The sequence below is a fragment of the Triticum urartu genome, chromosome 2A, assembly GCF_056163025.1.
Source record: "Triticum urartu cultivar PI428250 chromosome 2A, HENAU_Tu73, whole genome shotgun sequence".
Taxonomy (NCBI): Eukaryota; Viridiplantae; Streptophyta; class Magnoliopsida; order Poales; family Poaceae; genus Triticum; species Triticum urartu.
In genome coordinates, this window is record NC_141874.1 from 613485589 (window position 1) to 613500167 (window position 14579).

General features: G+C 46.1%; 1 protein-coding gene and 1 non-coding gene across 2 annotated transcripts; both read left to right on the plus strand.

Moving 5' to 3' along the window:
* The first annotated feature begins 6396 nt into the window (after positions 1–6396).
* On the plus strand, positions 6397–12084 carry LOC147986220 (uncharacterized). The gene is made up of 9 exons (XM_087544559.1): positions 6397–6646; positions 7609–8756; positions 9052–9640; positions 9757–9855; positions 10307–10414; positions 11043–11095; positions 11446–11545; positions 11636–11734; positions 11826–12084. Exons 2-9 carry the CDS (start codon positions 7702–7704, stop codon positions 11889–11891), a joined length of 2169 nt encoding a protein of 722 aa, XP_087400685.1. The 5' UTR covers positions 6397–6646; positions 7609–7701; the 3' UTR covers positions 11892–12084.
* A 1607-nt stretch (positions 12085–13691) lies between these two features.
* On the plus strand, positions 13692–13762 carry TRNAG-GCC (transfer RNA glycine (anticodon GCC)). Its single transcript has one exon. It is a non-coding gene; the product is annotated as a tRNA-Gly (tRNA).
* The last annotated feature ends 817 nt before the right edge of the window (positions 13763–14579 follow it).

Below are 14579 nucleotides of genomic sequence, written 5' to 3' on the forward strand. Positions count from 1 at the left end.
CTTCTCCGGGTTGAGCCGTAGGTCCACTTCGTTGAGGCTGGCAAAGGTTCCTTCCAGGTCCTGTATCAGGGTTCTTGCCTCACGAGACTTCACCACAATGTCATCGACTTAAGCTTCAGCGTTCCTCCCGAGCTGCCGGCCTAAGGCGATGTGCATCAGCCGCTGAAAGGTCGCGCCTGCATTGCGTAGCCCAAATGGCATGCACGTATAGCAGTACACTCCACACGGGGTCAGGAAAGCCGTCTTCTCCACGTCTTCTACCGCCATCTTGATCTGGTGATAGCCCGAGAAGTCATCCAGGAAGCACAATAGGTCACACTCTGGGGTGGAGTCCACTATCTGGTCGATGCGGGGGAGCGGAAATGGATCCTGCGGGCAGGCCTTGTTGAGGTTGGTGAAGTCGACGCACATGCGCTCTTTCCCCCTTCTTTGGCACGACAACAGGATTAGCCAGCCAATCGGGGTAGCGGACCTCGCGGATAACCCCTGCCGCCTCTAGCTTCCGAGTCTCTTGAACGATGAAAGCCTGTTTCTTAGTAGACTACCGCCTTGCCTTCTGCTTCACGGGGCGTACATTGGGGCACACGTTGAGGTGATGCTCAATCACTTCCCTTGGGACCCCCGCTAACTGATCTGGTTCCCACGCGAACACCTTCTTGTTCGCATGCAGGAACCTGATTAGGGCCTTCTCCTGCTCGGGCTCGAGGTGGGCCCCTATGGTGAAGGTGGCGCCAGTGGACCCGTCCTCGTCGACTGGTACCTGCTTGGTTTCCGCCTTGTCTTGGGTGAGCAACTGCTTCTTTTTAGCCGGCGCAGCCCCCTTGGGCTCAAGGGCGTCAGTGCTAGTGGGTTGCGCCACCGCGGCCGCCCTGAAAACAAGCCGGAGCACCTACAGCGCATCCCTTGTGTCTTCTGACACGGTGAGAACGCCGCTGCTCCCGGGCATCTTCATGAGGTTGTACGCCGGGTGAGTTGCTGCCATGGACCGAGCCAAGGCCGGATAGCCCAGGATGGCGTTGTAGGGGAGGCCGATAGGGGCGATGTCAAAGTCGATCAGCTCCGTGCGGAAGTTGTCGCAGGTGCCGAAGGTCACTAGGAGGCGGATCTGTCCCAAGGAGGCGGTGGAACCGGCTCCGACGCCCGATAAAGGCCTGCTGGGTTGGAGCCGCTCTGGCGACATGTGGAGTAGGCTGAAGGCCTCCACCGAGAGCATGTTGAGGCCGGCACCACCGTCGATGAGGGTCCTAGTGATGGCTACCTGGCAGATGGTGGGGGTGCACAGCATCGGGAGCGTGCCCGAACCAATGGGGTTGAAGGGGTGGTCCTCCGAGTCGAAGGTTAGATCGGCCTGGGCGCCACCCAGCCCGGGGGGGCTTCTTGGCGCCTGGAGGCGGTGCTGATCCGGCGGGCGAACGACCTGACATGATGAATCGAGGGTGGTACCCGGGAGCCACCCAGGAGAGCTGCGACGACGGGCGGCGCTGGTGCGGCGAAACTGGCGAGGAAGAGGTCGCGCAGCTCCTCCCAGGAGGTGACAGAGGCCGTCGGCAGGTCGAGGAGCCACGCGCGTGGGACGCCGGTGAGGGCCATGGGTCACCAGTTGGCCATCACCCGGTCGTCGCCCCCGGCTCCGAGGACGGCCTCCTCGTACGCAAGCAGGAAAATCATCGGGTCCGTCGTGCCGTCGTAGCGCGGCGGCATCTCGGGCCTGAACTTGCGCGGCCACTGCACTTGCCGCAAGGCGGGGGCCAAGGCCCGGAGCCCCCTGGCCCCAGTGTTGGCATCCGTTGCTGGAGCGGGCGGCGCGTTGTCCGCATTAGGGCGGGATGCGATGTCGGGGGAGAGCGGGTCGTCAGGAAGGAGGACTCCGGTGCACCCCTACCTAGCGCGCCAAATGTCGGGTTTCGGGTTCCGGCAGACCCTTGAGGTTCGAACACTGGGGTGCGCACGGAGATCTCTCCCCTACCGATCTACGTCCGATCCTCTCATGCGAACTAAGATGAAAATGATGAACAACACAAGAGACACGATGTTTATACTGGTTCGGGCCACCGTTGTGGTGTAATACCCTACTCCAGTGTGTGGTGAGGTGGATTGCCTCTGGGGCTGATGATGGACAGTACAAGGGAAGAACAGCCTCGCGAGAGGTGTTCTTGAGCTGGTGCGATGAACTGCTAGGGTGAGTTCAGTTGCCTCTCTCTCTCTGCTGGGGTTCTACCAGATCTCTCCGGGGGTCCCCCTACTCTGTGGTGGCTAGCTCTATTTATAGGGGCCCTGGGCCTCTCCCCAAATAATGAGCGGGAAGGGCGCCAACAATTGGCCATTTCGAAGGGGAACATCTACTACAAGTTATCCTGACCAAAGGTGGTCTTCGGCTGCCAAAAGCACTGGTGATGACGCCGTCTTGGGCTCCACGATGACCTCCATCCTGTCGTTCGGCTGGTCTTGGTCTCGTTGCACCGGAATGGTAACCTTTGCCTGATTCCTTGGCCTGTGCTTGCCCCCTTTGCACCAAAGGGGAAAAAAGGACACTGCACAGGCCGGCGCCCGCCTGGCGCCCGCCTGGTCTCGATCGTCATGGCTTGCGTCACGGGTTCCTCGCGAGGTACCCCTGCCTTGATCTCCCCGCCTCCTCGCGAGCCTGCCTGATGAGGCTGCCTCTAAGGAAGCTTCCTGTCGTCCGCCCCGCGAGGCTTGGCCTCTCGCGAGGGTCTTTGAACTTGAGCTGATGAAGATGGGCCCCGCTGGGCCCCGCTTGAGCCACGCCGCAGGCCGCAGGCAGGCAAGTCTGTGGACCCCCGTTCCTAGAACGCCGACAGTTTGGTTTCTAGTCACACCTTGCCACACTTTGACACACCTAACCTTAGGCAAGTTTGACAAAGTTAGGTAGGTGTTTGGTTCTAGCCACACCTAAGGCAAGAATTTTTTATGAGCAGTGAACCCCACATGTCACAGACATAAAAAGTGTGGCAAGATTCCCTTATGCAAGCCAAAGTGTGGCTAACAATTTAAGCAACTCAACTAAGGCAAGTGTGGCAAAAATCATGTAGCAATATATGGCAATGATAGACACAATCCAAACAGTCCCTTAATACTTCGGGATGCATGATGGATAATGGTCTTTGAGTGGAGCATTAGTAGTAGATGCAGTTGGGTCAATGGTCTAATCATCACGGATGTAATGTCTATATAAGATTATACCATGAATAATCATAGTCATAAATATAAATATTGCAATATAATCGCTTCCATGCCACTTGCTTGTTTGAGAGAGATCGATGTCACTAGTGAACCTATGGCCTCGGGTCTATTCTCCTTTACTGAAAACAAACATTTTCCTTGATGCCCTATTTATTTTTGCTACCAATTATCTCTGTATATTGTGTTTAATCTTGTGACTAGCAAGACAAGGGGCTTTGACAACCCTCTTGCCGTGTTGGGGACAAGTTTATTCTGTGTTTTGTGTGCAGGTACTGCTTACTTTGTTCGATGGGAGAGCTCCTACTATATTGATTACCTTGGTCCTCTAACTGAGGAAAATACTTGACGTTGGGCTACTTCACCCTTACACTTGGGGGAATCCCAACTACTCCTGCGGGAGCAAGCAACGGGATGGGCCTCGCGGCGGCAGATATGAACCTTGGTCTTGCTACCCGTTCTGTGACGAGCAACGCCTTAGATGATCGGCAGCAACGACGATCTACAATGATGTATGGGTTGTAGCAACCTGCGGTGTGGTGGCACTCTGTGGTGGTTAGAGAGGATGCAAGGGGGTCAGTGGTCCGACCAGTTTCATGGTCCCATAGACATCACTTTCTTTTCGAGATGTCGTCATGACTCAAAGCCCGCTCTCTGTTTAGATCACTCTAGGGAAACCCTAGATCTACTCATGATCGGACGATGGCACCATCCGATACCATGACCCCCCTGTGTATCGTTCTTGGAGTCGTGACTAGCTGGAAGGACTAGTGGTTGCGTGAGGATGGTGGAGGTCATCACGATGGTCAAGGAGGCGACTAGTGGAGGACGACGTTTGATGGTCCCTTGACCCCAAGTATAGGTACATAGGACAAAAGAGACCCAACAACCGCGGGGTGGCTGAAGTCCACTCCTCGAACTCCTTCGGCAATACAAGGGGCATCGCCACCGTGGGCACAAAGCAGGGACTCTGCCAGAGACTAGTTGCAAACTAATTAGGACTCTACCTTGTAAACGGACCAGGACTCTTGTAACGCTACCCCTCGTCCACCTATGTAAGGGGAGGTAGGGGCCTCCTCAGCGGTATCTTATATTTCTTCACCTTATTCTAGTGCACATATGAGGCTTCAACCCCTATCCCCTATACCATCCTGCGATCAATCCCTTGTAGACACAAACCCTAGTTCTCATGCGAGACAGATCATCAATATATACATGCATGAATCAAGGTATTACCTCGACCCGAGGGTCTAAACCTAGGTAAACCGTCCTCATGTGCAACATCTCAATCTCTGGTGCAGAACTTTCCTCAAATGGGCATTGTCATATAACAACAATGGTGATGGTGTTGGGGCATATGTGCCAAGACGATGAGGTGAGAGAAGTTCGGATAGCGGTAATGGTTACGGTAGTTGTTTCTTCTATCACATGTTTGCGCGTTTGCCTTGGCCTGATTATCGTTTTGAAGTCGGAGTTGCAACGACGGGGTCAGGGCGGGAGGTGGCCTGTTCAACTATCTTTCGTGTCTAGCCTTGCATAGGTCTCCTTTTTAGCTCCCCGCCATATTCGAAGTTGTGTTGTCCCGTTGCGGGTGACCGATTGATTGGCATAGATCTTTACGTGGCTTTGCACATCCTCTATGGTGTCGGCTAGGTCCGTGGTCGTTCGTGATGAAGTTGGATTCACTTGCTCGAAGAGAAGTGATGACGAAGTGTGCTTGGAGAGAAGCAAACATTTTATTCGTTGTAGCGTGTGTGGGGTATTTCGTATGTGCCGCTCAACGGGTTGTGATTATTTTGCTCATTTTTCCGTTAATTAACTGAACAACTTCCTTCTTTTTATTGTTGACCGTTTTTGAGATAGTTAACCGCTCGTGCCGAATAATTGGACAACTCTCTTTATATGTATTAATTAAGGGGGCAGCTACGCGTCAGCCGGCGGATCGTTTTAAAAGATCGGCCGGGTCGCCAGCCATCGGATCTGGTGCATCGAGTGGCCAGCGACACTTTCCATTATTGCAACACAAGCCTTGTTGCGGAAATATTTTGCAGCCAGCATCGCCCTCCATTATTGCAACGCATGCCTCGTTGCACATTTTTTTACACCCTCCATTATTGCAACACAAGCCTTGTTGCGGAATTTTTTTGCAACCGAGATCTTGTTGCAGATTTTATTTTTTGCAACTAGCAACGTCCTCCATTATTGCAACACAAGCCTTGTTGCAAAAAATTTTCGCACCAGAGATTTTGTTGCAGAATTCTTTTGCCATGTTATTGAAGGAGCTTTTGCAACACACAGGATATTGCAGAAAAAATTGCAACAAAGATGATGTTTCAGAAACACTGCCACCGTTGCTGACAACACCGTCGCTATTCGCACGGCTAGTGATGGTCAGGGGCGGCATGGACGAGGTCTTGCATGCAGTCGCAGTTCCCTGAACCACGCACTAGCTGCAAAAAACAACATCATCTAGTAGGAGATTTGGGTAGGAGATTGAGAAAAGGCTTGAGAGAGACAAAACGCCATGGAAGAAAGGAAAAGGTTGAGCAGTTGGTGTGGGTGAGATAAAGATGAAGGGAACTACTCCATACAGATAATGCTGGATGGGTCCCACGCAACACGCACATCGCACGGGAGAGGCGGCGGATGCTCGCGTTGGATCGGCCGTCTGATCTGAATCGTTTTCCATTAATTAACGGATGATGCAATCCTTTTGCCTTCATTTTAAGAAAAAAAAATGCAGGTTAGAGAGTCCAACATTGCATTGACCGAACGACATTTAAATGAGGTTGATCGAACGAACGGTCTAGATCTAACATTTAAACAGTGGTAGATTGACGCCTCTAGTTTGATTTTATTAAATGAGGTTGATCGAACGAACGGTCTAGATCTGACATTTAAACAAGGGTGGATGCCTGCTTTCAGTTGACGCCTCTAGTTTAATTTTATTAAATGAGGTTGATCGAACGAACGGTCTAGATCTGACATTTAAATTGCGGGCCCAAGTTAAAATCAAATATAGTCAGAAAAAAATCTAATTAATAGCCTTGCCAAAAAAAAGAAAGAAACACGCCTCTAGTTTGATTTTATTAATTATTACTATTACTTATATAATCAAAAGTGCGCCCACGATCCGGATTCAAAATCCACATCTCCACGGATTGCTCTCCGCCGTCCTATATAGCATACCGGTGTCCTATTCCTCCCCCCCTCCAACGGAGTCCTGACGCGTCGCCCCCAATCCGACCCGAGGCGGCTGTAGACTCCATAGAGTTGCCGCCGCGCCCTCAGCGTCCGCGGCTACCAATCCGTCACACCGGCGCCGCCCCGCCCCACCCCGCGCAAACCCCTCCGCCTCTCACGCGCGTCGCCGTTCCCGTTCCCGTTCAACCCATCGCGTCCCTGGTGTCTCGACCCCGTCCGCAATTTTGGCCGTTCGGTTGCTGAGGTATGACCCCCCTTTCATCCTTGATTAGTAAATTAGTTAAAATCCCCACTGGCACATCGAGAAATTTTGGGGTCTGCCGGTGCACGCCATCTAGATCCGGCCCTGGAACTGGCGGATCATGGGGGGCCGATTTCCTTGCGAGTACAGGGCATCTTATCATTAGATTTTCATTTACTGCAAGATCATGTGTACTCTTTTGAATTGTCTCAGTTAAGCCGCAACTTTGATAGCAGATAGAAAGTATTAACACTTCATTCTGGGGGAAGATGGCAGGTGGTTGATATGCTCAGTGGTCCATGCAAATTGCTGTTAAATTCGTTTAACCTGATGGTCTTATGTTGTTATGTGATGGCTAGCATATAGAGTATTCATCTGTTGCTTGCTTCTATTACCCGTTCTTTCATTGGCAATATATTTTCTAGCTCGGTGTGTCTGTTTCCAGTAAATCCACTGTGATATGTTGTAACTGTTGAATCCAATCCAACCATTGTTGACCCCCAACTCTATCTATACTTTCAGTTAATTCCTTCCTTATCCCGTCAAACTAGATCCTGACCCCAGCCACCGGCCTACACACTTCCCATGGTGCCCACTGCCACTGTCCATGACTGCGGTGACACCTGCTGGTCTCTCTGCCCTGACCTCCCTGATCTTCAGTAATATCATCCGTTCCTTGATGCCTCTGTACCATTCTCCTCCCTGCTCAATAACCTATCCCCAGTAACCACCACCACCTGCCAAATCACCAGCCATTGCCAGGGTGTCCTCTCTGCCATCACCATGGAGTTAGTTTACCTTTTCTAGTATTTTTCTGTCACACAGCAGCTGTTCTTCCTACATAAAAATTTAGCTAGCTTTCTCACCTTCGATTGCTACTTATAATTTTTTTTCCTGAAGATCATCTTGTAATGAGGACATGCAGTAGTTATGCTCTTTTTGTAACATTTCTCTGCATGTTGCAGATAGTGTTGGAGAAACTTCTGTGATCGTGTTTTTACATGTAAAAGTTAAGGGGGGGCAAACTTATCTGCAACTGAAATAAGTGGCGGGATAATATGGTTGACATGAACACTGATCACATTTTTGAGGTTCCTGACACTCCTGACCGAGTACAGCAGTCAGTGTGCGCTGTATCAAGCTCAGCTGCTACGAGAGGTGTAACAAGGATGGCTGGAAATCCTTCACCAGCCCGGAGACTCAAATTTAAGATCAAGAATATTTCAACCCAAGGTCAATCAAGTAGAGGTGATGCAGTTAGTGAACTTACTGCACCATTAGACACTGACAATATTTTTAAACAAGCTGAATTGGCTCGGAAATTGTCCCCACCAAAGTTAGATAGGACTACTGGGAAATCTGTTGTGAACGGGAATGGGGCTCACAGTCATGATTTGGATCAGAGCAGCAGCATTTCAAATCACATGATTTGTAGCGGTGATGGAGTAAGGGGCAGTAGCTGCCAAACCAGAGAAGGGCAGGTTGGTCATCGAGACACAAGCCGTCGGCATGTGGACTTTCTTGGTGTGGGGTCAGCTCTTCCTACTACCACGGTGGGAAACCCGCGAAACAGAGCAAAAATTAGCACCTCTAATGGGCTAAAGGAAGTAGTAGGTTCTGATGTTTTTCCAGCATCGGGTCCCAGGGAGGAAAGAAGAGAAGCGATCAATATCCCGGGTACAGCAGGACTCTCAAGTACACCATGCGATGTTCCTCAAAGACAAGTGGTTCGGAGAAAGCTGGTGCGAAATGGTTGTATTTCTCCCTCTAACGTAGTCAAAACAAGTGTAATTGCTGATGAAAAGCGGGAAATGTGCTCTACAAGTGGGGTATTACACTATCGAAATCCTCAGGATGATGTTTTTCATACAGGAACTATAATTGATCTTACTGATAAGTCACCAACAATAACAAAGAATGGAGCCTCTGTAAACTATATGGAAACAACTGCATCCGAGAAGTTCAGAACAGCCAGTGCTGGGGGGACTCTAATTCCACAGGGTGCAAATCAAGCAAGCAGCAGTAACTGTTCTGAAGGTTTAAAGAACAAGGGCAAAGAAATCATCCATCATGTTATGGGAATTGAGCGGGCTGGAGAGGCTGATACGATGAGGTATGCCCTATCTCTCTGTGTACTAGACGAGTACAACGTATTGAAGAATTGTTTGTTCTCCAAACATTGCAATAGGTCAATCCCGGATTTTAATGTGTGTTGGTTGAAATTGAATCGGAGTTCATAAAGTTTTTAGTGCATGCACATCAATGTAGTGTTTAAAACACAACTGAATTTGTAGAAGCTAAAAAAAGTGAATCTACTTTGTTCAGTAAATGGAAGCATGCTTAATTCATATTTTATACTATTTAGACATCTGTCACGTATCTAGAATCTTATTCACCCTCTGTTGCAGGGTTTGTCCAAGGGCCCCAGTAGGTTCTTCTTTTGTAAATGACGACAGTACTGGCATTTCTCAGCAAGGTTGGAGAACAACACATAATCATACTATTAAGTTACCCGTGTCATTGTTGTGTAAGACGACCAGTACTTCTGGAATGGAATCTGGATCTTCTGGACCATCTAATCAGGGTCATGAAACCGCAGCAGAAGACAGCAATAACTCATTTGGTGCAGCAGCCGCTGCACGGTCTGCAAGTTTGAGGAATAGGACAATAAGGATCAGTAAAGGAAAGAGGAAACACGCCACAAGTTCCTATCATCCTGGTGAAAGCTCTAGTTCTGTTAATGAACTTGGTAGTTCATGTCTTGCATCTTCAGACGCAACAGCTGGCAGAAATCGTACCACTCGTCGTCATAATATTTCTGTAATAGATATTGATGACATATCTTCCCCTGAAGCTCGATCTAGTCTGAGTGGCCGCAGTAATAGAACCTCGATTGATCCTAACGTAAGTGCACAGTTGGAGGCTGATGAATTGTTGGCTCGGCAACTTCAGGAGCAGCTTTACAATGAAACACCTCGTGCTGCTCCTAGAGAAGAGGTAATTCTTGATCATCTCTTTCCGCACCTTGTATTTGTGTTGTGCGTGTGTATTTTTCTCAACTTCTTGGAGGTTCTACTAGTTCTTCAGTGAGATAATTGTTTTTCATAAAGCAGATTGATGCAATCGTAGCAATGTCACTTCAACATGAAGAAGATGCAGAACGGACATCTCGAGCTGTAAGAGCACCTGCAAGGTGGCTTCCCAACGATACCGTAAGAACACCTGTCTCGTTGTTGGTTTTTTGGAAGTTAGTTGATATCTTTGATATTTTTATTTAAACTAAAATCACTATGCCTCTTTTTGATGCATTCCCTTTATGTTGCTCCAAACCTAGCTTGCACATTCGCAGTTCCTTCGTTAGCTTTGCTAGCAGCAATTTCCCGGCTTCTCAATTGCTACGCCCATTAAAATCAGAACTATGCTGATAAGCATTTGTTAGTTTGGCTATGCTTAAGTGACCATTCATGCTAAAAATCAGAACAATGCTGGTAAGCATTTGTTAGGTTGACTATGCTTAAGTGAATATTCATGCTATTCATAACAGGTCAAACAACCTTGTTTACTTCGAAGGATGTTCCCATATATAGTGAATATTCATTATGACTAAATACCTTGCATGTGTGGAGATTGACATATTTTATCTTCTTATCCTTTTTTGGCTAGAGAGCTGCACGGGCATCGCGTTTAAGTGCTTCTCAGCGTGGTATTAGGGCCAGATATGAGACGGGAATTTCCCATATACAGAATGCAGCTCCAGTAACTTTGGGTTTGGTATTGCTTCTCTCCTGCCCTTGTAGTTCCTCTACCTTTTAAATCCTATAACTACTTTCAAGGAAGATTTTTAGGTTTAAAAGATAAGACTGCCATATCTTTCTGCTTCGATGTCATTCACATTTAACTCAATCTTACTGCCTAAGTTATTGTAAGTATATACCGAATGGCATGAAATTAAGTCAAGACAGCTTGTGTGTACTTTTAGTTTGTATTAACTATATAACGAAGTTATATGCCTTCCTACTACGAACAGAACATTCCTATCACGGTAAACTTTTTGACACTGATTTCCTGTGATGAGCTGTATGTGACTTCCATGTGAACTTTCTAATCTCCATGCTTTGAATTTTCACGATTTACCAAATTGGTTGCGTTTCATCTCCTTGGAGTACTGAACCACCTCAGAACATGACTTTCCTTCTCCTTATCAGAGAGGGTGTCCTTTTTGTGTCACAAATTTGTTTTTGTAAGCAATGGGTTGTATATATGTTGAGCAGCTGTTTAAAGTAATCTAAAATGTGTAGTATACTCTCGCATCAAGTAAAACCTTCCTTGAGTTTACAGTTTGTGATTGCCTGAATCGATTCTCGAAGATCATTAACAGCTTCTAGTGTCAATTTTTCAGAGGGCTTTTCGTGCCGGATATCGTGCTGCGCATATTCAACCTAATATCGATTTGTAAGTGGCGCCTCCCTGTTCTATTTCCACTGCTCGAGTGAAGTTGGCTGAGTATTTTGAGAACTTGAAACAACTTACATATTTTGATTCAGTTAGCTATTTGCTGATTGTTTTACATGTAGCGTTGCATCATGGTATAGCAGCTTCACTGTATTGTGTAGCTGGGTCATATTTATGTGATTACAGTCTTCTAAAAGATAAACTGTTTTCCGACTTGAATGTATCTTTGATTTACTCTTCTGGGTTCTCTACGTAGTGGATAGGGTAACATAAAGTTGATACAATCTGCTGATGGTAAATAAATAAGTTGTACAAATGTTGAACACTTACTAAAGGAGCTTCTGTTGCAGAAATGATTATGATGCGCTACTTGCGTTAGATGAAAATAACCACCAGCATACTGGTGCGTCGGAAAGTCAGATCAATAACTTGCCTCAGTCAGTATTTCAGGTAAATTAGTCGGTCAGTACTTACATAGTGGCACCTGTTTTATGGCTTCTCCGTAAGAAGTCCTGTTGACTAGTCCTTTTTCTTTTACAGTCAACTAGCACCGAAGAGCCTTGCGCAGTCTGCCTTGAAAATCCATCTTTCGGAGATACCATCCGCACTTTGCCATGCTTTCACAAGTTCCACAAAGAGGTATGCAGTCTTGCTGTCAGGTGCAATAACCCTTGTCCTTTGTTATGTAATGTGTTTGCATTTCTGACGTGAAATTGCTTTCACCTTGCAGTGCATCGACGAATGGCTGAGAAGAAAGAAACTGTGCCCTGTTTGCAAATGTGAGATTACTAGTTAGCCAATGCAGTTTTAGTTTTCGTGCTTTTCCTTTTAGCACAACTTACTCAGCTGCATCTTTGGATGCATTTTTCTGTTGGTAGTGGTACATATCGTATCGGAGGGTTGCCCTTGGGTGTTCTGCCAATGCCCTCGGTGCATTTTGTTCTGATGGATCTACTTAATAATCAATATTTTCCGTGTTCACCATTTTCTGTATCTGTGTTACGAATACTTGATATTTAACTACTGGCATGTAGTTCCGCAGTGCATGAGATGCTTGTCAGAGATGATGTCGTAATACCATTGCGAGATTAACGAGAACACACTGAAGTTCAAAAACCAAACAAACGAGAACACATTGCCTATCTCTTTGAAAATTATAATATTATCACTTTCGCTCTTCGATTGGATGCAGAGTTGCATGATACTATTATTTCCCAGTGACTTCTGCATCAACTTTGTCCACAAGAGCAGCAACTTCGAACTAGTGGAACATGTGAATGAAAAAACTAGCTGAAAGCTTTGTATGTGTCGGTTTATTAGACTGATTGGGTTGGAAGTTCGTAGTGTTGAGGTTGAAAGCCTGAGTTATTTACTTATTCAGTTTGTTTAATTCACATCTAGATGTTTTTTAAGGATGTCACATCTAACCTCCTACAAGTATATAATGCATCAACAAGAAACAAAAAAAACTAGGACAAAAAAATAGACCACCTGTAGATGTGTCCTAAACAGACCCTTACTTATTTATAAGTGAAAAGTTGTAGTTTCTGGGTTGAAATATGGATCGTCTCATCAACATAGGAAGAAAGTCCATGTACACATGTTGATACCTTAGGAATATAATGTCTTCGACTAATCTACAGGTGGAACCATGGGATGGTCCTTGCAAGTTTTGACTGTTGTTGATTTTCTTTTTAGAAACAACAACGGGGTTGAACATGATGTCATTATAAAAAATGATTGATCCAATTATCTATGCCAATTTTTTATTAATATAAAAAAGACAAAGAGGCAGATTCAAGTAATCTCGGCCATCAATCAAATCATATCAATCCAACGACGTAAATTGCTCAAATGGTGAGCACTTAGCATGTTTAGCGTAGAATTAATATCACACAAAATACAAACCTCCATAGTAATCACATAATTAACGCGTAAGTCATATCCTATCTAATACCAATGTGTAATTAATTTTCTTCCTAATATCAACGTGCATTGTATGCACGCATTTACTAGTTATAATAAAAAACCGGATTGTAAAAACCTTAACGTCTAGAGGGGCAACATCTCTAGATGAATTAATTTCACTGATGGATTATCAAAAAAGACTTTCGCCCCGCTTTATATATAAAACACCGAACCACAAGTGGATTACATCACTAGCAAGCAAACAAGGCCTCAAGGAGCCTTACCATTGCCAACCCCATGCATCCAACACCCACGGGAAGGGTGATCGTTGCCTGGGGCAGAGTGTAGAAGGGGGATGGGGAAGACTCCGACTTGTTGAGCATGCATGAAGGTTGTTGTAAATTGAAATATTGAACCGCTAGTAGTATTTCCCGCGGTCGTCTTCTACAAGCTGGCAAGGGATTTTTGCTGTACTTTAACAAGATAAATAATTCATATTTTCTTTGAGTTTATAATGTTGTATTTCGCTGGCCAGAAAAGCAGATGATCTTATGTGAAAAGTGGTGTGACAAGTGGCGATCAAAATTGCATTTTGAAAACTTCTGGGTGTACTTCCAGACTCTTTGGGTGAAAACCATGAGTTTGGTCTTCCTGATAGTTGTTCGGCATTCCCAATTTCCCATAAGAAGCACCAGTGGTCTAGTGGTAGAATAGTACCCTGCCACGGTACAGACCCGGGTTCGATTCCCGGCTGGTGCATTTGTTTTATTTTGTCATCCATGCATTTTGTTTTGTCATCCACTTGGCATTTTGGATGGCAAGGAAGGATTATACATGGCCTTTGGCATTTACAAACGTTCCGTTTTTCAAGTTTGGTTAATCTTCCATCCAAAAGATATATTCCATTTTAAGCTGATTTTCAATTTGTTTGGTTAGTCTTCCACCCAAAAGATGTGTCACTTGGAACCAGATATATCTGTGCATGTAAAAACTTGATCTCTAAATTCAATTTGTGCACCAAGAAATAAAATAGAATTTAGTTATCTTGTGTTGACAGGGAAGGATTTAAAACATGGCGGTTTCGGTCTTACATTTACATATTTTTCATTTTTTCATAACTGATTGTCGATTTGTTTTGTTCGTCTTCCACCGAAAAGACAAGTGACTTAGCACACAATATACATGTCTCCATGTAAAAACTTGATCTGTAAAATTAGTTTGCGCATCAAGAAACAAATATTGCCTAAACTTGGTCCGGTTTTCTATATCTTAGCCGAGAAAATCACGAACCAATCTGTGGTTGGATGGTTAGAGGGACTGTGATATCCCAAACCCATCAGGGTTCAAATCTTGGTGCTTGCATTTATTCCTGTATTTATTTAAGGATTTTCGGTGATGCGCATTCAGTGGGAGGAGACGTTTCCGTCGACGACGAGGCGTCTACGGTGACTTCGTAAATCTCAAGATGATATGCCGGCTCAGTCTTTCGGAGGTGTTCATAGGGGTAGGATATGCGTGTGTGCGTTTATAGAGGTGAGTGTATGCGCGTGTATATGAACGCTTGTGTTTGTACTGA